The sequence below is a fragment of the Blennius ocellaris genome (assembly GCF_963422515.1).
Source record: "Blennius ocellaris genome assembly, chromosome: 7".
Lineage (NCBI taxonomy): Eukaryota > Metazoa > Chordata > Actinopteri > Blenniiformes > Blenniidae > Blennius > Blennius ocellaris.
Window position 1 is genome coordinate 8,689,673 of NC_137656.1, and position 25,630 is coordinate 8,715,302.

Sequence of the window (25,630 nt, forward strand, 5' to 3'; positions counted from 1 at the left end):
CACTGAAGTAGCTTTTTATTGAAGCATTACACTACAGGAATTGGATCGGACTTGGCCTGTGTGTGAGTCTAGCCTGAGAGAGGGGGGAAAAGGAGTTATGTCCTGTCGTGACAGGAGCGTAGCAAAATCCACTTGTAATAATCCAGCCAGCTGAGAGGTCTCCTGAGGTGGACACATTCATAGGTGTTTTTTGGTAAGTCTCGCTATGTACACACTGGACATATTACAATACATTATATGGACACAAATTGCATAATACACGCACAGATTTTGATGAATTTGTATGTGTATCAATTAAATTTGATCAATTTCAAGTTTGTACACAAATCAAGATACACACACACACACAACTCTCTGGTACTACCATAACCCTAAAATCTTTAAATGTCTAAAATTATTTGGCAGGACCATCCAAAATAGGCAAGTCCAGGTTAAGCCAACTATAACCACTGACTGTAGTATAGATATTCCTCGAAATGCTTCATTGAATGTATATCTGGATCTCAGGTTCAGGACCTTGGACAGCAGCTGTGATATATTTATTCTTATAGGTTATACAAAATTCCCCTAAAATGAAAAGGGCGGTACCATACTGTCGACTGATCTGTTCGGTTTCACAGACCATTTCATGAGTCAGTGAAGCTCCGTTAGGTCTTTAACGTCTCCAGGCTGATAAATTCTCATTAACCTGAGCTACCTCCTCGTGAAAAAGAAAACCACGCTGGTCCGCCATACTCATCCTCCCAAACGGCCGGAAACAAAGTCATTATTTTATTTCCGCTGCCACAATGGTCTTTTAAACAAGCTTTATTTTATAGTGTGCTGGAAATAATAATCAAGCGTGAAATTCCTTCTGCTGGGTCATGAAAGCTGCTGGCGTACAGCGGGTGGTGGTAAAAATAATCGCTGCATGTTTGTGTCTCTCTCTCTCTCGCTCGCTCTCTCTCTCTCTATATATATATATATATATATATATATATGTATCTCGTAGAAGTCTATCCTGCTGCATGCTCTTATAATTTGATCAAACAGGTCTGTGTTTTCTTCTGATGCTACCAGTTTTTTTTCCAAATTAAATCAACAAATTCTAGTTACACCTCTTTTTTTTTTTTTAAATAAACCTCAACAGAAACCCAATCACGTTAATGGTCGCTGCACAGGCAACAGCTACAAGTGAATCTGTGTTAATTTGCTGCTACCTCTCTCTGCTGATGCCGACCAAGTTGAGTTGAATAATTAATTTTTCAAAACCGAAGTGCAGAGAAATGACGTTCAAAGTCGCGTCACAGTATATGCAACTTATCTTTGGTTTGTTTAGAATGAAAACCAGCGAGGACTCTAAACTGAAGGTCATATACAGTCTGCCTGTCAGGAATCCATTTTTCATGGGAGTTGGGCCTGGTAACGCGCGAGGCTGAAATTGAATCTCTGCTCCACACTGTACTCTGAGTCAGCTGCGGCATGCTCGGATCAATGTGTATTACAAATCAAGTCAGGACAGTTGACTTGCAGTCAAGGTCATCTGTAATAATTTCCAGACTGCTTCACAATGTGACACAGTCGACATTTTGAAGATTTTTCAAATCTCACTGCAAACTAAACAGACGCCGCGAAGAACGGCTTCAACGCAATCTGTTTGTATTTAGGCTGTCCGGGTGGCGTCCTCAGGTTGGGCGTTGATATGTTTGATAAATCGAAGTGTAGACCAGCATATCGAAGCTAAACAATTTCCTCAGGGCGTCAGTTTGTGGCATCAAATATTCATTTCATTCATTACCATTTGTAGAGCATGAAGGGGGGAAAAAAACCAAAACACTTATCATCCAAGCTGTTCGGCTCCCATCTCTTCCAAGTAGAGTCGTTATCTGTTGACTGTGATTTGTATTTCCAGCATTTGATCATGTGCCGGACAAATTTTACTGTGCATCAAGAAAAATGCTGCCATTCTGTCTCGTTGAAACCAGGCTACTAAATACTGAAATATGACCCGTCACATTTTTCATTTTTGTACCACTTTTACAGAAAACTCATCTATACAAGCTCATACCAGCTCATTACTGCCAGGTTTAAGACGCTGGTGTAAAATTCCATGCACGTAAGGCTATACATTCAAATATAGGTTTGAGATTCAGGATTTTTGGAAGCTGCTAATGTAAAATTTCTGACTTGGTGTTAAAGTAAAGAGACAAGAGCAAAAACTAATTTTTTTAATTAATTATTGTGCACAATTATTGCTTGTTGATATATCTTTTGTAATCATTGACCTCCAACTTTAATTTTTCTGAGTTCTGCTTGTCTTCTAAACCAACACGTTTCGTTCTAGTTAAGCTGTAAACATCATTCAGAGATCAACCATGACAAATACTTTTTGTCAGAGGAAAAAAAAAAAAAAAATCAATAGCTGGTACTTCTTAACCTGAAATATCTCGTCCTTTTTCTGAAAGCTTTTAAACTCGGGATACTTATTCTGACTTCATCCTGTAATCCTGACTGCCTAAAGCTACAATGGAAATTGAATCTAATGCTTGTGCTTGCTTCTGAGGTGGAAAGATTACTATCCGAGACGGGTGTTTTTATTATTATTATTATTATAAAAAAAAAATTTTTCCTTCCATTTTTCTGCGAGTAACTAGTCCCACACCAGCAAACTGTTTCCAAATAAATCCCCCCCCAAAACAGTGAAGAAAATGTGAAAGGGAGATGGAGGAGATCAAAGGAGAAGCAGACAGACAAGCTTTCCTCTGGAATTTTCTACTTTTTTAATGTTCTCCTCAAAACTGCTTCTTTATCATTGTCACCGTTGGAGCTTTGGGCCTGTGGGAGCTTTAGGTTGTCTGTGCACCACTGGGAGTGGCAGTATGTAAACTGGAGATCACGTCCAGCGGGACGAGAACCACGTGTCGCGGCAGCTGTCGCGCTGAGTTTCCCCGTTTAGAAGATTGTGAAGTTGATTTTAAAGGGCCTTGGTCGGGTCGCGCCCACACTCCAGACACACTCCTCTCTCTCTCGTTTCTCTCACACGCTTGGGCTCAGGGATGGAGGATGCACCGTCTGCTTGCGGCTGAGTGGTGTTTGACCTCTGTGGAGTGTCGACTGGCTTTTTGGTGAAGAATCGTATTTGCTCTTGGTTGCGTTGGACTCGAGTCCCCCAGAACAAACGTTGACACAGTGTCTCCTTAGACCTTCAAACTGAGTTCCTGACCGCACACTAGCGATGAGGTATATTTATAGAGCGTTTCTGAGAAGTGACGACAAACAGAGCTATTGTTAAATGACAGTCTGAAATTGTTCCATAAGGGTTCAAACGACTAAATGTAATAAAGAGTAAAAGGCTTTTGAATGTTTCTGCAGACATTGAAAGGTTCTGATCAGCTGAAATGCCTCTTTGCTGCAAACGTATGTTTAACCAATTAAAGAATCAATTCGGACGACTTTCAGACAGAGATAAACCCCTTTGATTGCATCGTTAGGCTGATCATTAAATATTAACGTGGCCATATAGCGATTGTGGCAATGGACAGAGGTTTATAGTTGACTGACGGGGCTACAGAGGAATGGCTCTTTGCTCTGATCCCTCTCAGGGGAGAGGTCGATGAAAAGGGAATTTCCTCTCAGAGATCAGTGACGTATCGAGACGCCCCGGTGATGCAGCAGGTTTAAAGCCCTTGTTACGCAACAATGTCTCCAAGGGAAAAAGGAAAAGCTTTGCTGTGTTGACAACGGTGCTCAGAGCCACGGAAAATGCAACTTTTTGAAAAAGGGCTTTCAAAGTTGGAACTTCTGACACAAAAACAAGTTTTCTCTTGAAATGTTGTCATGCAAGCAGGACCTAAGTCTTGACCCCGAGTACGGAGCGGCCTGATTTGAATCTTGACTGCGGCAAGAAGGGAATCCTGCATAAATATTTGTAAAAAAGTAAAGGGAGCAGCTGAATATATCAATGAAATATCAAAATACCACCACCGATTGTAGAACATGCTAATTCCACTAACATCACTGTGCTACCTTTTGGTTTTTATTTAAAATAAAATAAATAAAATAGAACATGTGCCTCCTCTTAAACTTTAAACTCTCCAACAATTCAAAGTGGATGACTGGAGGGAAAGTCTTGCGGCGATCTGATCGAGAGACAAATGATCATCCCACTCCTCTTTGTTTACATGCGTGTTGTGGTTCAGTAAAGGACAAAGGATAGCGGTACGTGACCTCAACTGTTCCAGATGGAGCTGTTGGTCGGAAGGAGGGAGCCATAAGAGCCTGTGGGCTGTTTGGAGAAGGAGCCGTCTGCCCCCATGCGAGGAGGCGCACGCAGTCGCTTCACGCCGAGAGAATGTACTAGCTCGGCCTCCGAGCTGTTTATGTTCAACGCTCCCCATTACCAATTGGCCTCACCGTAGAAGGAAATGTGCTGCCATTAAGTCCTATGAAATGACTCTGATTATGTGGCACGGGCGGATCAAACAGGGGACTGAGAGGGATCAGACCACCTCGTCTGTGGCTTTCAGCTTTCTCCGGGACCACCAGAGGCCGCTTTGTTGGTGGGCTCAATCTCTGCGTTTGAAGGCAAGTTGTCATATTGTTGTGATGTAACTAAGCCTGGCGGGGCACCACTTTATTGAGACTTTTTTTTTTTTTTTTACATATTCACTCAACGGATTTGATCTGGGTAATGTTATTATGGCGAGTTGATCTGTGTGCAGCGAGAAAAATCTCTTTGTTTCTCTGCATCTGTGCTGATGTGTAAAAGTCTCTTGTTTATTCACCCCGGGTGTGAAACAGAGTTTTATATGACAGGAGAGAAAGTCAGTGTTCACTCACTGGAAACAGAAGTAATGTTTGATAGAGCTGCACTCACGCTCATAATACTTCTATTTTTAAAGTTACCCTCAGTCTAATCAGTATTCGTAGCTTACCGAGAAATAATTTTTGTGCTTTCTTGAAAGAGTACAAGATAGTTCAGTAAAGTTTTCTCCACTATTTACTCTCTAAAGTGTGGTTGTGTAAAGTATTGCCACCTCGAGCAGCAGTACATCACTGATTCTTACTGCATTGCAGTGTTAACTTAAATCCACGTTCCCGAGCTGTTCTCTCTCTCGTGCCGCAGCAGAGCCTTCGATTCACTTAGAATTTGCACGCTGGAGCTTGTTACAAAGCTCTTGTGCCTTTTTTTCGTCGTGTCGCCAGGCGAGCACTGCTGCAGTCACTCCGCGGCAGCGAGAGCCAAGTTTAAGAAGGCAGTTGAGTCGTAATCTGTCGCACAAACATCCACGAAGATGTCAGCAGGACCGCTTCTCGCGTGAATATATCAGTTCTAGAGGTATTCACTCCATCACACCGCTTCCAGCTCGTTTGCAGAGCTTTGATGTGATTCCTTTAACGTGGGTAATTCAGCCCGTCGTCAGCGTTGGCGGATGAAAGTAATCGAGGATGGGTTTATATTGATGTGTGGCAAAGGCGAAAGCTGTGAAACACAAGCAGGTTCAGCAGCGCGCCAGCTGCCGTGTTGGGGGTAGGATAAGGTAATGCACGTGGAGCGTGATGTTTGGAGGATTGGTCACCTCTCACTCCGGGCACTGTGGTCTTTTTATAGTGTCAAGCGCTGACGGCGTGCCCTCTCCACGATCCGATTCGATTTCTTTGAAGTGCAGACTGTGACTTCCTATTGTGGCTGTGGGAGACGCACTCAGCTTTCAGCAGTACGTTTCATCAAAGCCAGTTCTGCATCATCAACGTCAAAATCCTGCGGGGTTTGTTTTCCGTTTTTTTTTTTAATTGATTTATTTTTGAGTTTTGATCTCATATAAGTTTTGATCTCTCTCTCTCTCTCTGTCTCTCGCACTCGCTCTCTCTGTTTTAGTCCCTCCCCATCTTTGTTTGAGTTCTTCTAGAGAAGTCCTGGCGAGGTGTTGTCAGACGAGGGCTGCTGTTGAGAAAGGGTAATCATGGCTCATGACACTAATCTGTTTCTGTGTGTTCTCTGTCTTCTCTCCTCTCCGGCAGGTGGAAGAAGGTGCAGACAGGCTGCCGCACACTAAGCTATGGAATGCTCTCTGCTCCCACCATCACTAGTCTCCAATCTCTGGACTGAGCTCCACACTCTTAGTTAGCAGCTGTGCTCCTCCCCTCGAACTCTTTCTAACTAGGGGACAAATAAAAGGAGCGGACTTTCTAAGTCCTCCGCTAAAAACGCACAGAGCACTTCTTCTTTTTTCAACTTTATTTTGAGTATTTAAACCCAATTTTTTGGGTATTTTTTTTTCTCCCTTGGATATTTTTCTGACGACGTAGCAAAAATGGAAATGGATTCATACATGTGGATGGTCATTCTTGGCTTCATCATTGCCTTCGTCCTGGCGTTCTCGGTCGGCGCCAACGACGTGGCCAATTCTTTCGGTACGGCCGTGGGGTCCGGCGTGGTCTCGCTGAAGCAGGCCTGCATCCTGGCGTCCATCTTCGAGACGCTGGGGTCGATGCTGCTCGGAGCCAAAGTGGGAGAGACGATTCGGAAGGGCATCATAGACGTGCAACTCTACAACGACACGGTGCCCGTGCTGATGGCGGGAGAGGTCAGCGCCATGGTTGGTAAGTGGAACGGCGGCTTGCACTTCCACTGCGCAGAGTCAGCCGAAGTGCTCTCTTACCAATTGATTTTCATTCCTTAAAGTAACATGTATCTGTTCTGAAATGTACTCAAGTACACATGTGTACGTACAGTACAAGTCTCAACACACACACACACAAACACACACACAGTACTGTGTTTGTCACCTTTGATACAGCAGTTTCAGTTATGAATAGATCATGCGTCATGTTTGACTCAAAAAATGTTAATGAGTTTTTTTGAAATGAAAAGAGGAAGTTTTGACCTTCAACCGTTCATGAATGAATTTATCACTTTTAAATGAATAAATTCGAAGCTTCTTTGACCCACGAGCTCTGATTCATCATCCAGGGATTTTCATACAAGTAACGGGTGATAAAAAAAAAAAAAAAAGAAGTATAAACGGTACCGATATTTGTGTTAAATTCCAGTGAATTTGGAAGTAATGAATGTCACTTCAATATGGAAGTACAAATACTTGGTTACCTGTTGCTGTCATTTAAACCTCAGTTCAGACATGTGTTCATTGATATGGACTTCAATTATATAGCGCTTTTTAACTATGAGCAGTCCCAAAGTGATTTTTTTTAATCATGAATCACATTCACCCATTCACACAGCAATGGACGCTGCAGCGTCCATTCATTGGAAGGTATTGTAAGAGTTTCATCAGATCAGACTAGGTCATAAACATGTAACTCTTTTATTACCTGACGATTAGGATTAACACGCTAACAGACTTATAAAAACAACTTCAGTACGCCTGTATAACTAAGATAAATAAACCTACTAAACCTTACAAAAGCTGCCATTTTTCACTGCTTTTGCTAAAGACAGGAACTGGAAACATGTGGTGGATCTGAAACAATAAATCTGTTTGCCCAAAGATTAAAAACCAGTTAGTGTGTTTTACTGTTTTGATATTGAATCACATATTTCAATAGACTTCTAAACAAACAATGAGCCTAAGGAACATTATATTAATAGGTATGATGAAGGTCATATTTGCACCCAAAAATGTTTATCATTTTGAAGTGTTTTATTGCATAATCCCCAGGACTACTACAAGGTTGAAATTCTAAAGAGTCATAAACAAAGGCGGCTTCAGCAGGCGTCATGGGCTTTAGTGAGTCTTGATTCTCGCATTGTTCATTCAGTGTGGGATAACATGAAGAGACCGTCTTTCACCCGTTTTGCTGCATTCAGGAGGATGTTAAATGACTTATTTAAAATGAAGTAAATTACACTAATAGACTCCCCGGTTTACCTTTTAGTGTGTAACACTGTTTAGTGGTGGATTTATTGCTTGCATCTTAAATATGGTGAGTCGTTTCTCCTGACCAGTGTTGTGCAGCCCTGCTGTCTGCAGCAGCCTGATAACAAGCAGTTTGTTTGCACCGGGCGGGTTGTAGCTGAGAGTTGTTCAGCAATCGTCCCCGCAGGATTCGGGCCAAAGAGTGTGTGGTTAAAAAGTAGTGAAAGGCTTTCGTCTCAACTCGACTACAAGCCAGCATTTCTGGACGAGAGTTGTTAGAATATAAGGAATCAACAATGGTTCCTGTATTGCTGTTTGTCAATTTTCTCATCACTTTTCCTGCACAGTTGACAAAAACTACACATGACATTCATCTTTTCTCTCCACAACGTCACGTGAGCCGCACTTGAAATATGCACAGCCTCTTGTAAGACAATTGTTGATCCATACAATGATTATAAAGAAGTCTTAGGAAATAGCTGTGACATGATGTGCATGATCATAAAGCTTGATCAGATTAGCGGCAGTCTTAAAGGTGTTGTAACTCAGAGAAGGGCAACTTGTAGCACATGTGCGGCCCCTGTCCCCACGCTTTGAGACAATTTTGAAAAGTGGTTGTTGGTTTTATGAGTAATATTCATACTCGTACAAATATTTAAACTAATTGAAAATCATCCATATTACTGTACTACTGAGTTTATCCAAAGATGGTAAATATATATATATATAAGATGTATGTAATTTGATTAAAACTTGACAGGATTTTTCTTTTCGATAAATTAATCCCCATTATTCTCCTGAACCCTTGTGTTAGATTTTACTGTGGGAGAGAGGATGAAAGCTTTCTCTCGTTGTAAATATTAAGTGCTACAGATTGTAAGCGTTACAATCTCTTCATCATAAGCTGATGAAACCTTGGAGAGTTGGGAAGGGAACCCCCCCCACCCCCGGCCGCCACCGCCGTTCTGTGAAATGAGAACACACTGCTGTCCTATCATTGAATTACACTGACGGCGAGGAACAAGCATGAATTGTTGAGCTGTAGCAGCACAGTATGAACTGTGCAGAGCAGCAAACAATGGGTCTCCCGTTGAGACAATGCCATTTCCATCACAGAGTGACATGGGAATCCCCCGGTGACTAATGCCGGTATATTTATCACCATTTCCCAGCAGCCTGAGGGAAAAAAACTCAGACGTGAACGCTGAGAAAACATTGGAAAGGCTTTTTTTTGTAATCTTGAACAGGAACTATTTTTCACAAGTAAACGGTTCGCGCAGAATTAAAGGATGTTCCCACTTGTGGATGGTTGGAGTTAACAGATAATGTACAGTAGGTTCTGTGTGTGCAGTTTGCCTGTGATTCAGGAAAAATAAAACGTCCTCGCCTGACAATGGCACACTGCAGTCTTTATGATCTTTTATCTAAAAACAACAGCAGCAAAGTTTACCTGTGGGAAAACGTGTGTTTGCAAACTCTTTCTTATTTCTGTCATTGATGAATGGACTATTATTCTCTTTTGTTTTTTTTCTCATCACCACCTGTTTACACAGGGACGTTTGCAGCAGTTCATCTTAAAATGCCCCACATTATCCACCATGTGCAATTACTGCATAACATTCAGCAATTTTGAACCCGTCTTTGTTTATACTGCGCTGCAGTGTACCGTGCACTTTACACGATTGAGATAAAACTCAAAATACTGATGCCAAAGTTTTTAAACAACGCAAACCTAAATCAGGCCCTTCAAATCGGTCGCATTTAAGATGCCACATGTCGCCGTCCTCCAGGAGAGTAAATAAACAGAACCACAGCCTCACGCAAGTCCGTTCACAAACGGTTTCTCTGCCGTTTGGGCTTTCTCTTTTATTTCAGAGTTTCATTATTGATTTGATGAGTAAATGGGTATAGACAGTGAGTTTTTACTATTGTTTTCTTTTCTTTTCTTTACAGGGTCAGCTGTCTGGCAGCTAATCGCCTCCTTCCTCAAGCTCCCCATCTCTGGGACTCACTGCATTGTTGGCGCCACCATTGGTTTCTCGATGGTGGCCATCGGCACGAAGGGCGTGCAGTGGATGCAGCTCGTCAAGATCGGTAATGTGGAAAGGTTGCATGAGTCCAGTGTGTGTGTGAGTGTGTGTGTTTGGTCTCTGTGAATTGTTGTGTGTCCATCATGAATACGTTCTTAAAGATAATGTGTTGGAAAGAAGAAGGAAAGAAGAACAAGTATAATCTAATTTAATGTGTTTATTTTATAGATTCTGCAGATTTTTAAGACACATAAAACATTGAACATTGAGGAGATGAAGGCTAATGAAAGATACGACCACATACGTGTCAACGCAGTCCGTTTTAACGTCATTTGAAATCACCGTTTTAAAAGGGAACCTGAAAGAAAAAGGGGATAAAGGCAAGTTTCAAATACTGCAGTTAATTTCTGGGAAGGCCACATGCGAAGCTCGGACTATTGTGAAGGGCTGAGTCATAACTTCTCCTCAAGTGTGCACAACATGAACAAGAAAACTCTATTAAAAACTGTCCCTGCTCAAGGTTTCTACTTCTTTTCACGTTTTGTAAGATATTGGTGATTCAGATTTGAAGCATTCAAGTTACTCATGGAATTAAACAAAAACCAAAAAAAACAAGGCTGCTACCTATTTAATATGGAAGAGAAGCAGCTGGATTATATGCATACTCATTCTCACTTAGTTGATCATTTTCAATGACCCCTTGCTTGGTGGCCCAGGTGGGGGGGGGGGGGGGGGGGTACAGTAACATCTTTTATTCTTATTATGGGTTTAATATCCCAGAAACCTATGGAGACCTTACATTTTTTGTTGTGCTGTATGGCCTTGGAAACGCCCTGCTGTTTCCTCTGTGAATGTCTGGCCATATCTGCTGCACCCAGTGTGTCCTGTGCTGCTTCACTGGTTTCCTTGTAAGGTTGGGGTCGGAGTCAGGGGTGCTGCGCCCTGGGCCTTCCTCCGGACTTTGTACCAAGCCCACCACCTCCGCCACATGCCGCTAAAACGAAGCACTTCTATGGGGAGTCATTGAGTTTTGCAGGATCCCCGTTGGATGATGTACTGGCCCGAAACACCACCTGCAACATAAACCCCAGCAGCAGCACAGTCTGTGGAGTCTGAGCTCTGTTAAAATGAATGAATACACACAGCAGCATCCACTTGTGCACTTCTGGACTTACATGCAAGTACACTCTTCAATCCACACAGAAATATGTATGATCACATGTAACATTTAGTTACTCTGATACTTAGAGGAAACTTAAGTTGTGATTTTACACCATTCTGCAAAGTCAGATTTGTCAATATCAATTTTTTTTTTTTTTTAATTTAAAAAACAATTCCTTAAATAATGAAGAAATAAGAGGGTGTAGATCAGATGGCCCTTTACTACATGAGCAACATAAACTTAAGAAAGAATGAACATTGTCTTGAAAAAATTAACAAAACATATCTGATGGAGTTGACAAAAGACTTGACAAAAAAAATGTGTGTGCATTACTGAATAACATAACGTGTTTTTAACCAGATGGAGGAGAAAATTGATAAGTAACTGCCATTTTTCTTGTATAAAATATATGAACAAATTTCATGAACAGGCATCGGACATGCTCACGCTCTGTGAAGTGCAAATGTGACTGTCTTAACCTTTATATTTACATTTCTGATTGTATATTTACAATATGCAGTAACGTGTGTGCATGTGATCCATAAATTATTTGTAGTATTGAAATGGGTCTCTACTACCATGTTCCTTTTGTACGTTTTGCATTTATACGTGATCATAAATATTTGTGTGTGGATTGAAACATATTTTTGGAAAGACACAAATTTATATGTGAATCCTAATGTGTATTTTTGAGTGCGTCTGCGTGCATTCATGCTTTTTGGTCAGTCTTCTTGCACCTCTGGGTATCCAACTCTCATCCACCCTGCCGAGGGAGCAGGCAGGAAATTGGGAAAAGTCACAGTGGATGTCTGCCGTTCATTACTTTCTGCAGCGCGATGCACAATGACCTCTCAGGGATTCCACTAATGGATTCCATGCGGTTTCATTACAACGACTAATTAAAAGTATATCGTCGCAATACGCCTTCCACAGGCTTTACAAGTTAATGTCGAGGAACGAAGTGAACACTTGAGCCATGGAGTCTTTGCTCAGCAACGATGTCGTATCTCTGTGATGATTCATGTTTGTTGGCAGGCGTCCCGCTGTGCTTCACTAACCATTGTTTTCTCTCCTGCTCCAGTGGCGTCGTGGTTCATCTCGCCGTTGCTCTCTGGACTCATGTCTGGACTCCTCTTCATGCTCATCAGACACTTTATCCTCAGCAAGGTGGGCTTCGCTCACTCCCTTTGATTTCATGACAAATTATGTTGTGATGCATTTGGAAGTCTTTCAAGGTTGCAATGTACGTTTTGTGAATATCAATAGTGTTAGATCTACAACGTTGTCCACGTGTAAAGCATGTCGTCAGTCTGTGACTTTAATTACTGGCGTTCATAAAAAAAGACGGTCGCGTGCAGCACGCAGCTTTTATAGAGCGCGTGGAAAGATAAAATCCGTTTGATTTGACAACACTGGCAGATCTGCTGTTATGTAACGGGCAGTCTCTGGCAGACTGGAGAGGGAAGTGTCGTGGATCATCCTAAGGTCATGACTACAGGATTATGTATGAATGAGTCATGGGCCGAGTTTTCATTTGGAGGTACTGCAGAGACGGGTCAAATCTGGACGAGTTCATTTGTGTCTCTGCAGGCTATTTGCATAAACTCACTCAGAGTGATCTGTCTCTGCAATGTTTTTTTTCATGGGTCTAAATACAGCTGCGAGATGTTAGACTTCAACAGTTCAGCCATATTTCACAACAAAGATGTGAGACATATTGTGCAATGCTATTTAAAATACTCAAATGTATTGTTGAATGTCAAGTCTGATTAGAAACTCTTGTTAAGCGTTTAAGTCTTCATCATTAAAATTGTGAAGTCGTCAGAGAAATAAGGACACCTGGGTGCACTGTGCTGCGACACGCGAGCCCAGCGGTGGATAATTAGTCATTTAATAAGACAGTTCACTGAAGCATAATGCTGACACAGCAGAAACCTCAAGAAAGTAGATTGGAATTAACAATTGCTAAAGTGGTTATATTCTGTGATCACATCATCATAACCTCATCACACTATAATTTAACTTCCTTTTTTTATATTTAGATAGTAAGTGCATGTGTCTAAGAGCAGCATGATGAGTAGTTGGTGTTGCCTCACAACAAAAATACTGTGTTCGAGTCCAGGTTTGGAGGTTTTTGGATATAATTATATATAGAAAACAGCATTATATCTTTATTCATTTTTTTGTATATTTAAATTAAAGGTGAAAATCCAAAATTAAAGTTTCACATCATAATGTTAGTTTGTTCATGTCAGCAGTGTTCTTATATAATATTGAAGTTTTTGTTTCCTACCTTTGTTTTTGCACAGCAATCTAACACTCGGTGTTAAAAATCTTTGTCCAGTTGAAAGAAAATGTCTTTCGCTGTCTCCTACAGCCTCTGACAGAGGCTTGCTGCATAAGCAGTGCGTGCAGACTCCTGTGTCATCATGTATTTTGCGTTTCCTCCGCAGGATGACTCTGTCCCGAACGGCCTGCGAGCACTGCCCGTCTTCTACGCCTCCACCATCGGGATCAACACGTTCTCCATCATGTACAGTGGAGCCCCGCGTAAGTGCCGGTTGTTGGAAATATCATCTCACCGTGTTTAGTCTAACACAAAGCACGACGAAAAATTATCTCCTCAGGCTTAAGCGGTGCCTGTCACATTTTGTTTGCTCGCTGGAAATTGGGGAAAGTTTTGTTTTTCCAACCGGCGTGTCTTCATTAACCGCAGTGCTCGGGTTGGGAGAGCTGCCGGTCTGGGCCATCTTCCTCATCACCTTGGCCGGGTCGTTGGTGTGCGCGGCTGTCGTCTGGTTCTTAGTCTGTCCTTGGATGAGGAGAAAAATAGCAAGTAAGTATTTGTTGTTGGTTTTTTTTGTCTTAAAGCATATCCGCCCGGTCATTCTTACCCTCTCTAAAGCCCCAGTGTCTAACAGCAGAGCCTCAGCCGGCACACTCTGTGCTCTGACACCGAAGCCAGCGGATGTGTTTTCTCACTGCCCTCTGCCAGACTTGCTGCAAAAAAAACAAAAAAAACAAACCCCGGTGAACCCTGTCCTGCTCCACTTACTCAGATTCTTGGGTGCACGGCTACTTGGCCAGATAAAAGGGGGGCGAGGATCGTGGCCCTGCAGTGCAGAGAGCTTTCAGAGGGAGGTTAGGAAGTGTTTTCCTGATGGGAAAATCAGCCTACAGCAGCTTTGTGCAGGATAAGTTGGACCGTCTGCTCCCTGCCACAAAGTAAAAACAAAGCGACAAGCTGTTTACCATGCTCTGAGACAATGACTATCTGACTTGATCCTCCTCGAAAGGGTTCGACTTTACGAAACTGAAAGGTGAGGTTCTTTTAATAGACTGTGGACAGAGCAGTGATAGCCACGAAGAGGCTTTAAATAGAGGCTTTAGCAAAACTTTCCCAGCACACGTGTGAGGCCAACTTGACCTGTTACTCAACGTGTCGGTGACCTCTGAATGCCTGCGGGGATTATTGGTGATATTATCGGTTATAATCTGGATATCGCCGCATCCGTTAGAATGAAACAGGTGGCGACTGAGATTGTTTACTTGTTTGTACTGGGGCGCTGAAGGAGTGGAGGGGCAAATCGAGTCTATCAGCGCCGGGATTAGTTTGGATCAGCTGACGGCTGCATGTGTTTGAGGAATGTTTCCACAGAGTTTTGTCTTTTTTTTTTTCTTTCTGGGTCGACAACAGGCTTTTGCCCCCACTCATTCATTGTTATTGAGATTAGTACAGCACACAGTTTGCACAGAAACAAACATTTATTTCACATCTTTGGAACTCAATTTTACTTTAATCCTGAATTCATCAACGTAAAGCCGTACTGGGAATTATCCTGGAACTTTTCCTCACGTCCGACATTTGCTGTTTACACGTAAATACAGTTCTGAAATATTCGTACGTGTGAGTCCATGATGCTTTCTTGATATGGCGCTACGTCCCTTTCAGGTCGTTTAAAGAAGGAGCAGGCTCTGTCCAGGATTTCCGATGAGAGTCTGGACAAGATCCCTGAGGAGGAGGAGGAGAGTCCCGTCTTTAAGGAGCTACCGGGGGCGAAGGGCACAGACGAGGCGGTGTTACCTCTGACCGGCAGCAGTAGTGACCGGGCCACACGGGATTCCAGCGGAGAGCTCACGAATTTGGCCAATGGAGGCACCATCCTGCCAAATGGCAGGGTGTACGGTAAAACTGGGGAATTCGGGGGGGGTCAATCTAATATCCTGAGAGGGGAAGGGGTACATCCTGTCATCTTATAGCTGTTTCTGCTTCAGCATGACTTCTCTTTGTCTCCCAGGTCGAACTCACTCAATGACGAATGGCTGCCTCAAGTCGCCCGTCTCTAACGGCAGCTTCAGCTTCGACGGCCACATGCGCAGCGACGGGCAGGTGTACCACACGGTGCACAAAGACTCGGGTCTGTACAAAGACCTGCTTCACAAAATCCACCTGGGCCGCATGGACGACAGCGACCGCTCGGGCTCCAACTCCGGCCCGCCCGACAACAATTACCGCCTGCTGCGCCGCAACAACAGCTACACCTGCTACACGGCGGCGATCTGCGGCATGCCCGTGCAGCCGCTAATACGCACGGAGTCGCGCGACGACAGCGAGAAGTTGGTGGGCGAGGGCGGCGGGAGGAGCAACAGCGTGTCCTACTCCAAGAAGCGGGTGCGCTACGACAGCTACTCGTCGTACTGCAACGCCGTGGCCGAGGCGGAGATCGAGGCGGAGGAGGGCGGCGTGGAGATGAAGCTGGCCACGGAGCTGGAAGGGGTGGAGGAAGAGGGAGGGGCGGCGCCGATGCCCCTGGAGGACTTGACGGAGGAGGACCACGAGGAGAAGGACAAACCCGAGGTGTTCCTCCTCTTCCACTTCCTGCAGGTCCTCACGGCCTGCTTCGGCTCCTTCGCCCACGGAGGCAACGACGTCAGGTGCTTGCCCACGCGACAGATATCCACCCATACGTGTGTGCCGCGGGTCAAAACGTGGTTGGTTCTACTTTCGTTGCTTCGAGAAATCACGCTCTGCCGGCTTCTGTTGCAGTAACGCCATCGGGCCCTTGGTGGCGCTGTGGATGATTTACGACCAGGGAGGTGTGATGCAAGACGCCGCCACCCCCATCTGGCTGCTGTTTTATGGCGGTTTGGGCATCTGCGCCGGCCTTTGGGTCTGGGGCCGCCGCGTCATCCAGACCATGGGCAAGGACCTGACCCCCATCACCCCCTCAAGGTGAGCGAGCCGCCTCACAGGAGAGCGAGCGGATATGTTTGTGCGTGTTTGTTGGTGGGTGGGGCTTTTGGAAAGAAGAAGAGCACTTGTGGCAGAGGTGAACTTTCCCCCCCCCCCAACATGATTGGTTTCACTAGCTCCAAAGAGCCTCAGCACGCTGACACAAACAAAGTTCGCAGCCGCTGCAGCAGCCTGCTTGGTGAGTACTCGCATGCACAACAGCTCCAATGTCAAAGCAAAAAAAAAGGTCTTCCGGGCTGGAACCAAGCACTCAAGTGGTTTTTTTCCAATAAGTCGCAGCAGAGTGCACCGAGCTGAGGCAGCGCCGGCGTGTTTCCGGCGCTGCCGGACGGCCTGGAGCACGACCTGTTTACAGGTACAGTGAACTTGTTTCAGTCGTCAAGGGCGTTCGTGTTGAGCAGGCGCCATTTTGCTGGCTCTGCTGCAGGGGCATGTATTGCACTGCTCCACCCACATGTTTGCTCGGTCTGTGGCATCTTGAAAGGGACACGCTGGATGTGACCTTCAGAAGATACCTTTGACTTCAGAACAGGGAAATGTATGATTTTTTTTTTTTTTTTTTTTTTAAAGAAAGATTTTTCTTCCGCCGCACAAACTGGTGACAGTTCTTTGTGATGTCACTATTAAACGGAGTGAAATCAGTATTTCTTTACATCCATATAGGAGTGGCATGGTCTGCGCCCCCCCCCCCCCCCCCCCCCCGACATCTTATATCTTATTGCATAATAACAATGAATAAATAAGTAGCGCTTTGGACCACGGCGAATAAAGCCCTAGGGTTTGCTTTGTCCAATATCCTCGGCAGCAGACACGCATCACCACTCGCTACTGCTCTGTCCTTGACTTCAATCTTCCTCCTCCTCCTCCTCCTCCTCGTCCTCCTCCTCTCTCGCTGTCCTGTCGTCTTCCCACGCATTAGCCGAAGAGTGCGCGTGCATACCTCTGGGGTGTTTGTGTGTCAGGAAAGCTGAGCTCTGTGCCTGCAGGTCGCTATGTGGTGGATGTACTGTATGTTTGCGTGCGAGCATGCATGCATGCACGTACATTAAGGTCTAATTGTTCCAGCAAGTCTTTTCTTTTTTCTTTTTTTTTTGAGTGTGTGTGTGTGTATACGCTCTGTTGCCTGGCAGGAACATCACACAGGTTACACAGGAAGCTGTTTGGCATTCTGGAATCTGGATGGAGAGAAGCAGAGCAGGAGGTGGTGAGGGAGGGGCAGAACCAGTGAGAACCCAGACCTTCTCCTGCCATAGTGAGGGACGCCAGCCTGACTTTTTCTTTTTTAACGCTCTGTCGTCCCCATTTCTCTTCTTCACCACCCTCCTGGTGATCTGTGTTTTTGTGGTTCCCCCCCTCCTCCCTTCTCTTTTTCCCATTTAACTCTTCCCCATTCCTCTCCACACCGCTTTGTTTCTGGGTTTTTTTTATCTCACCTCAAAGGCTTCCTCTTCTCTCCACAATCCCCCAGTTGTTCTTCATCCCATTATTTTTCACTTTTTCTTAATTCCTCCTCTCTTTTTGTTTGCCCCCCCCCTCTCTCTCTCTCTCTCTCTCTCTCTCTCTCTCTCTCTCTCTGTGCCTCCTTTTCTTCCTTAATCTCCGTCCTTCCATCACTCACTTGGTCTGCTGCCAGAACCCAAAGGCAAATTTGCACTGGTTCACAGTTGGAAAGACTGCCTTTCCTCCGCTGTCTGTTTCCATGCATCGGTCTGACAAAGAAGTTTGCTTTTGGGGGGGGGGGGGGGACTGGGAAGTGTGTCTGTGCTCAGTGTGCCTGTGCGTCCATTTGAGCCACCACAGCAAACACCTGAACAGAGCAGTGGAACACTCAACAATCCCAGTGACAGCCCGCTGCAGGTGGAACTCAGCGACTCTGCTGAGCGGACAATCCTCGGCGGCACACTTGCGCAACAAACCGGTTATCCAAAATGTTTAGGGTTGTAGTTAGAGAGTGACGTCTGCCTGCTTGCAGCTGACTTGACAACACGGGACTCCTGCAGGACTCCACGACATTCCACTGTCTATTAAGCTGCTCCGCTTTTTTTTTTAAAGGAATCACCACAGCAAGCCATTGCAACTTGCACTGCAAGACTTCCCACCAGCAGCGCTTCAGAACCAGAGTAGTTTGACTTTGACTTTGTCCTTAATTTTTGTGCCCAATTGCCAACAGGTATGAAATTATTTCTTTGGTTTTTTTTTTTTTAAATAGCTAACTATGCAATTCTTGTGAATGAATTGCAATTAATCACACATTTGTTTCCATATTTAAAATTCCGTCACTCCGAATTGGCAGGGCTTGGATGCACAGTGCGGAGAAACGCAAATTGTCACAGTTCAGTCAGTCCTTTGTGATATGTACATGACACATTGTAATATCCAGATGACTGTGATTTATTGTGCAACGCTCTTCTAGTTGTCTGTAAATATGGATCGGCTGAAATCATTGACACTCTGCTGTGACATTGATTTGCTCCTGCTGCTTACAAACTCCACAGTATTGATGAGAGTGGGATTTTTCAGACGGTCAAGAAGCGTCAGGCGTCAACGGGATGTTTTTCACTTCGTTCAGAGCAGCGCATGGCTCACGTTGTTTCTGTTAAATACAGTAAATACTGTCATTCGTTTGGTAGTGGTGGTTGGAGGCCTCGTCTGCAACAGTGCTCCGAATAGAAAAACCTCCGAAACACGTCCCAGTGGAGATAAAGTTGTCATTTGTATGCAATGTGTTGGTCCGTCTCCGGCTGCTTCCATGTGATTGTGTTTTACGTGTTTCCTCTCGACTGTCGACGGTCAAATGTTCCTCTGTGATCAAATGTGGTTGTTGGTGTGGCGGCGCCATCAGCAGCACCGTGCCACACATGACAATGAAGAATGTCTCTTTGCCTCCCCTCCCTCCCTCCCTCCACCTCTTCCTCCTCCTCTCCCCTTCCTCCCTCCTCCACAGTGGATTCACTATTGAACTGGCTTCTGCAGTCACAGTCGTGTTGGCTTCCAATATCGGAATCCCTGTCAGTACCACACACTGCAAGGTATGACCGAGGGGCCTGTCTCCAGCTGGCCTCTCACGCCCCCTCACCCCCTTTCACAGGCGACTCCGGGGGTCAGGGCACGCACACCGCCTCCCGGGGCACCGGGGCCGCTGTCACAAACGCATCACCCACATCTCAAAGCAGCAGTTAGTCGTGCAATCGGTATTAGCTGGTTCCCCCCCTTTAGTTGATTGGTTTGTAAGCTTGCCTTTCGAAACTCTTGTTAGGTTATTAACACCTAGTGATGTTTGGCTCACCCTCAAGAAATTGTGTTGCCCTTGTCCAGGCTGATATAATTGCTGAGATCTGGCAACACATCAGCGTTGTTGCGTGTTTCACTACCAGGAACAAGTCAACATTTATCAGTCTACAGGTGACTCCTCCTGTTTTCCAAATGCTGTCTTTTTAAATGCAGGCAGTCTATCCAGGTGTGCAGAAAGATGATAAAAGTGGTTTTTTTTTTAAAGTAGTGACTTTCAGAGCTTTTTTGTTTTTCAGCTCTCTGCTTTTAACAGTGTATACAGCCTGCATCGCACCTCTAATGAGGGTAATGGTTATTTATTTTGCTCTCTGGAAGAAAAAAAAACAAGCTTGCATTAATAGTTTCTGTCATTATGTTTTACCGTTAATGAGGATTTCCTTTGAACAAATGTGTAAATCATGCCAATAAGGTCCCCGAATTGTTGGGAGACGAGAATTACCCTTTAATGATCTAAATCTGACAATCTTGTTCTGCATAAAAAGACAATCAAACAGTTGGATCCAAATCGGGATTGTTCCCCAAGGCCCCGGGCAGCAGTGTGCAGCCCCCCGCCCCTCTTTTCTTTCCAGGAACGTCTGATCCAGGCTGGAAGACACAGCGGACCCCTCCGGTCCCCTTCAACCCCCATCAGCATGATGACTCATCGTCTTGTTTCATTTCCACCATCTCGCTTTCTTTTTGCCCTCTCAGCACTGGCATGGTTTGGTGTGTGGGTCCTCCACCCTCCTGTGCTTGGCTACAAACAGACCTCAAACAAACCCCCCACTCCTCCTCCTCCTCCCTCCCCGATCCCACCTGGTTTTCCACTATTTTTTTACCTTTTCCATCTTTCTTTGTCTTTCTACTCATCTGTCTTCGCAGCGGATTTTGCATTGAAGTAATGAGTGCGCTAACAGTGCTTGTTGCGTCAAATGTGGGCGTCCCAATAAGCTCCACCCACTGCAAGGTATTGGAGTCGCTGGTAGTGAAGCCGTGCTAGCGAGCCGCTCCGGAGCTCCACTTCACCGCTTCACCTGTAGCTGTCAATCGCCAAATCCAATCACAGCTCCTGAAGTTGAAGTTTTGACCTCTTGTGCAGTCCTCCTCTGGCAAACAAGCAGCTTTTAATAGTTATATTAAAAAAAAAAAAAAAAAAATTTGTGAGTGTGAATGCTGTTTTCAGTTAATCGCAACAATTTCCATCTCTAAAATCTAAATTAGTTTCTGTGTCATCGGGTGCCTCTTTTGTCCCATTTACCGCCAAATGAAAAGGAAATATTGTTCTTTTGTTCAGGTTTATTAATAATGTGTATAAAAAAAAAAAAAAGGTGTTTCAGTTACATGCAGCCCCTCACGTCTCCTCGACTGGAAACCAGCTTATTTAGCTCAGATTCTCTTATTTTTAAAGCCTCTCGTCCAGCATCCTTCTCAGCGTTTTTTTCTACCAGTATGGAGCGCTGTGTACTTGTAAGTTTACGCCAGCCTCATGTTTGTTTTTCTGGCTGCTGCTGCTGTGTCTTCAGCAGATGACCATATCAAGAAAACTTGGTCCCCTTAAAGGAATCGACTTTTATTTACTTTGGCTGCAGAGAGTGAGATTAAGGTCCTCTGTCAGTCCTTCCACTAAATACTGAGCTCCATTTCTCTTGTTTAGTCTGCAGCAAAATTGAATTAAATTATATATACAAGAGTAGCATCAATCACTTTGTCTTGGGGGGGGGGGGGGGCATCATTAAGCTAAATCCCAGTGTGTATGTCTTCAAGAGGACACCGTTTTATGGAAATTATACTCCCACACGCACGACATCCGCTGATGAGCGACTGCACAAGACTCAAAACAGGTTCAATTACTGATGATCAGTTTATTCTAAACATCAACATCAACATCCATACCTTATTTTCACTACTCACCTCCAAATACCCGCGTCTCCCCTCCCTTTAAAAAAACCCCGATAATCAGCTGCTGCTGCCAAACGCTAACTCTACTCATCGGTAGAGTTTCATGATCCCGGTGATAATCTGAATGATTTTTTTTTTTTAAATTTTTTAGTGATCGTGTCTGGAGACTTGCAGATGTTGTTGTTCAAAATCAAAGTTCACATTTTTGTGACGGTTCCATTTCAATTTTGACTCAAAGACGGTTTGTCTTTCATTGAGAAATTCGTGAGTGAAAGGCTCCGCTTTGAAAAAGCATGCGACAACATCTGCCTACATCTCTGACGCGCGTGTGTGTGCCTGAAAACACTAATGGGCATCAATTTGGTTCCATCAGTCGTCTCGGCTCTTGTCGTCTTCACGCAGGCCTTGTTTTGTTGTTTTTTTGTTTTTTGTTTTTTTTGTGTGGAGGTCGAACCAAATTGACGCCCCGCCCTGGCGTGTGTGGGTCGCTGTGGTGTGATTATGTGCAGTGACTCGTTGTTTCAAAAGCTCCCTCGTCTGGACAAACACCGAGGTCATGCCGAGTTTGTTGCTGCATTTTTGAGATATTACGAATGCCTGTAAACACACATCACTGCCACGAAGCTGACATCTCTGCTTTGTTTTTGTGTTGTTGCTGTTTGTTTTTTTTTAACTTACATGCAAACCCAATGGAAGAATTTTTAGACTCGGCGCACTCTGAAATCACAGTAATGATACTGTTTTAGTGAGGCTGACCTCTGGACTCGGACCCTGCCTGGTCCCCGTTGACCCGGCTTTCCACATTTAGTCCCAGTCCTGACAGAAGGCGTCTCGGGTTTCCTTGGCCGTAAAAGACGAGGACGCAAAACGGGGGGGCTGGAAGCAGTCGCTGCACATGTCACACAGCGGCACTCACACACAAGTGTCTGAAATGAATCACGTAGCGAGTTTTTATGAATCAGTGTGAGCGGTGGAGGCGTGATGTTTGCAGATGTGTTTTAATATAAACGTCTACATCTGCCAATTTCACATTTTCACTGGTAAAAAAAAAAAAAATTAGTACGGGTATATACCCGTCTTTTAACATGCTTGCTTTGACTAACATACTTTGATTTCGAAGAGCTGAGGGTTGCACAGGCTTTTCTGTAATATCACATTTTTGTCAATGGTTTTGAGACCTTCTTTACCGATTTAATGTAACCGTATCACATATCTGTGTAGAGATCTTCAACTTATGTAAAAAAAAAAATAGGAGGTTTCTGAAATACGTAAACTTAACTCTTAAGTTTTTACTATGATTTTTTTCTCACAACGAACGATCCTTAAATTTAAAATCTTCTTTAGTAGCCCATTGGTTGGTTAAGGGAAATCACATTTTTGTGTTTTTGACACACATATTTTAGATGTATGTTTCCCATGTAAGACAAAGTCTACGTTATAAACTCTTACACCCCCTTAAGGTACCAGGATTGAGTTAGAAATTACACAACATGAACTTGGATCATCTGAAGCAAATGCTTTACTTCTATTGGAGTCCCTATCTTTCACTTTATCTTTACAAGGTCTGTTTCCTTCTTGTCACAATAATTTAAACAACGACGGCTCCTCGACTTCTCAGGGACACAAACCTCAAACAAGCCACAATAACTTAATGAATCTGTACGCTTGAGCTCAGTATCATAAAGATAAAAGGTAATTTTTAATTGCGTTCCGGAAAGCCACTGCCCCGTATGGATCGCATGAAAGGATCTTTATCGCGATCAGGAGCAGAGACGGCACCTGAAGCATTGTGGGTAGTGACTCCCTGTGACCACAGTTGGACATTAATAGCGAGATATTTTTAGCAACACTTAATATCTGGAGAGACCACCCTGTTGTTTTTTTTTACACTCGTGATAAAATGGGTCCAGCTGTTGAGACATTTCATAGTTATATAGTGTATAAATGTTAGGGCTTTTTTACTTGCATTAGCCTAATCAGGCGAACGTTATTATTGCTCACATTATCCACCACTGCGCCAAAGGCCACGAACATTTTATATGAATTTATTTCATCAGGAGTCCATTACAGACAAACAGCAGCTACAAATAACTTCATGCACGAAGCAGGCAGCGCAGCAGACGCCTGATAATCAGTGGGAAGCCTGTCCAGCCTTCAGCTCGTCTCTCTGAACTCTTTTGCACCGCCGCCGCCGCCGCCACTGCTGCTGATTTGTCTCCTCCGTCTCTCCCTCCAGGTGGGCTCCGTCGTGGCCGTGGGCTGGATCCGCTCCCAGAAGGCAGTGGACTGGCGCCTCTTCAGGAACATCTTCCTGGCGTGGTTCGTCACGGTGCCCGTGGCCGGCCTGTTCAGCGCCGCCGTCATGGCCCTGTTCGTCTACGGCATCCTGCCCTTCGTCTGAGGGCGCGCGGCTGGGAGGAAGGGAAGAGAGAGAGAGTCAGAGAGAGAGAGAGAGAGAGTCAGAAAGAGGGAGGCTTGGGTAAAATAAGAGCTCGAGTGCCAAGGGGGAGGGGGGGGGTTTGCAGATGAAGGAGGAGGTGAGAGGAGGAACGAAGGAGGAGCTGCAGAGGATACAGATGGGACTCGGTTGTACTGTGGAAGTGAGGAGGGTTGGTTCACATGCTGCGTGGCGCCGTGATCCACAGATCTGTTCGCCTCCTTTTGAGTTTCTGATCGTTTTTTTTTTTTTTTTTTAATTTATTTGATTTCATATTTTCCTTTTCTTTTCGGGAGAGCGGCGCATAAGAGATTGCGCCACCGTTTCAATCTGCTGTACATACGACAACAATAGGGAGCTTTCAAGTAACCTTTAACAAGAACCTCGGTTTGTTGGACAAACGGCAGCAGTCGTTTATTCAGTCTCTCCATTTCGAGAGACGCAGTTTTTAAAAGAAGCAACGCAAGACGGCGAAACGATCAAAGTTGCGGCGACTTTTGCTCGACCCCTCCCCCCCAAGCGGCGGCCCGCTGTAAACCCACATCCATCTGCGTGCTATCGTACGTAGCATAGTCGGTCAGGTGCTCATCATTGCTCTAAAATGGCAGGAAGAGAAAAACAAACAAAAAAAACAAAGTGTACATATCGTCCTGCAGGAGCGAGTGCGATCTGTCGTATTGCGGCTTGCTCGAAAATGTCGTCAAACAAAAGAAGCGACTAAAAGAAAAAGAAAAAGTGCGTGTGGTCAACCAACCCGTCCCGTCATCTCACTCTCAAACACAAGCAGGTACAACTGGGGGCCAAAAAGGAAACGCACGCCTCGGCGAGCAGGTGGCGCTCACTCTGCTTCTGTTTGGGTATTTCTTTTTTTTTGAAAAATGTATTTTCCACATACCATAGAAACCTAATTTACTAAAGAGTTCATTATTTGTCAAGAGCTCCTGTATGTTTTTAGAGATGGATCTCATATTTTTTAATGATGTATTATACTGTAATTTGTACTGTAAATACTGTCCTTTAAGAGTTTGCCAGTGGGTTTGGGAGGGGTGGGGGGTGGGGGGGTGTCTTGATTTGTCTTTTCAATGTTATATGTAAGGGGGAGGGGCTTTTCACCTCATTACGATGTCATAATTTACTGGATGTTTCATCCCAGCGGCTCGTAGTCGCCTGAACGCACACTCATGAACACATGGGGGGGGGGGGGGGGGGGGGGGGCTGTCCGGCTTAACTCTGCAGTATCGACAGAAAGTTCTTTAAAGAAGAAGGTTCCCGCTCTTTCAAGAGCAGAACCATGCCAAAGTGTGTTTCCAGCACGCCAATGAGAAGCAGGAAAAAAAAAAGAAGAGGTTTTTCGATGCAAGCAGATGCCAAAACACTAAAATAGGAATCGCACACTGACAAGTTCCCAGGAAGTGTTCATCCATATCTTCATCCATATATGCCTTCATTTCTTTCTTTTTTTTACATGCAAAAAAAAAAAAAAAAAGCTCCCAGGAGTCACTTCCTCATATCAAAGGCTCCCTGCCAACCAACGATGGACCTCGTCACCTCCCGCGGGGTCGGGGCTGTGTCTCTGTCTCCGCCTCGGACCCCGTGGGACAAATTAAGAGGCTCGTCTTTTTAAAATAAAGACCGAAGCTGAAGCCTTGTCATGTCAGACTACGTGTCGTATCAGACTCTTCTGCCACTTATGCAGACGCGGAGCAGGAGTTGAGGCTCGGA

The 25,630-nt window shown here is 44.6% G+C and overlaps 1 protein-coding gene across 5 annotated transcripts in view; it reads left to right on the forward strand.

The window, feature by feature from the left end:
• slc20a2 (solute carrier family 20 member 2) overlaps positions 1-23,982 on the forward strand; it is a 43,387-nt gene extending 19,405 nt beyond the window's left edge. For all 5 annotated transcript variants that reach the window (XM_080499716.1, XM_080499715.1, XM_080499717.1 and 2 more), the window contains exons 2-11: positions 6,001-6,582; positions 9,810-9,950; positions 12,130-12,215; positions 13,502-13,598; positions 13,765-13,884; positions 15,001-15,234; positions 15,347-15,983; positions 16,096-16,281; positions 19,247-19,331; positions 23,708-23,982. In XM_080499716.1, the coding sequence (XP_080355842.1) occupies positions 6,294-6,582; positions 9,810-9,950; positions 12,130-12,215; positions 13,502-13,598; positions 13,765-13,884; positions 15,001-15,234; positions 15,347-15,983; positions 16,096-16,281; positions 19,247-19,331; positions 23,708-23,872 (2,040 nt within the window). In that variant the 5' untranslated portion in view covers positions 6,001-6,293 and the 3' untranslated portion in view covers positions 23,873-23,982. The remainder of the gene's footprint in view (positions 1-6,000; positions 6,583-9,809; positions 9,951-12,129; positions 12,216-13,501; positions 13,599-13,764; positions 13,885-15,000; positions 15,235-15,346; positions 15,984-16,095; positions 16,282-19,246; positions 19,332-23,707) is intronic.
• Positions 23,983-25,630: the final 1,648 nt, after the last annotated feature.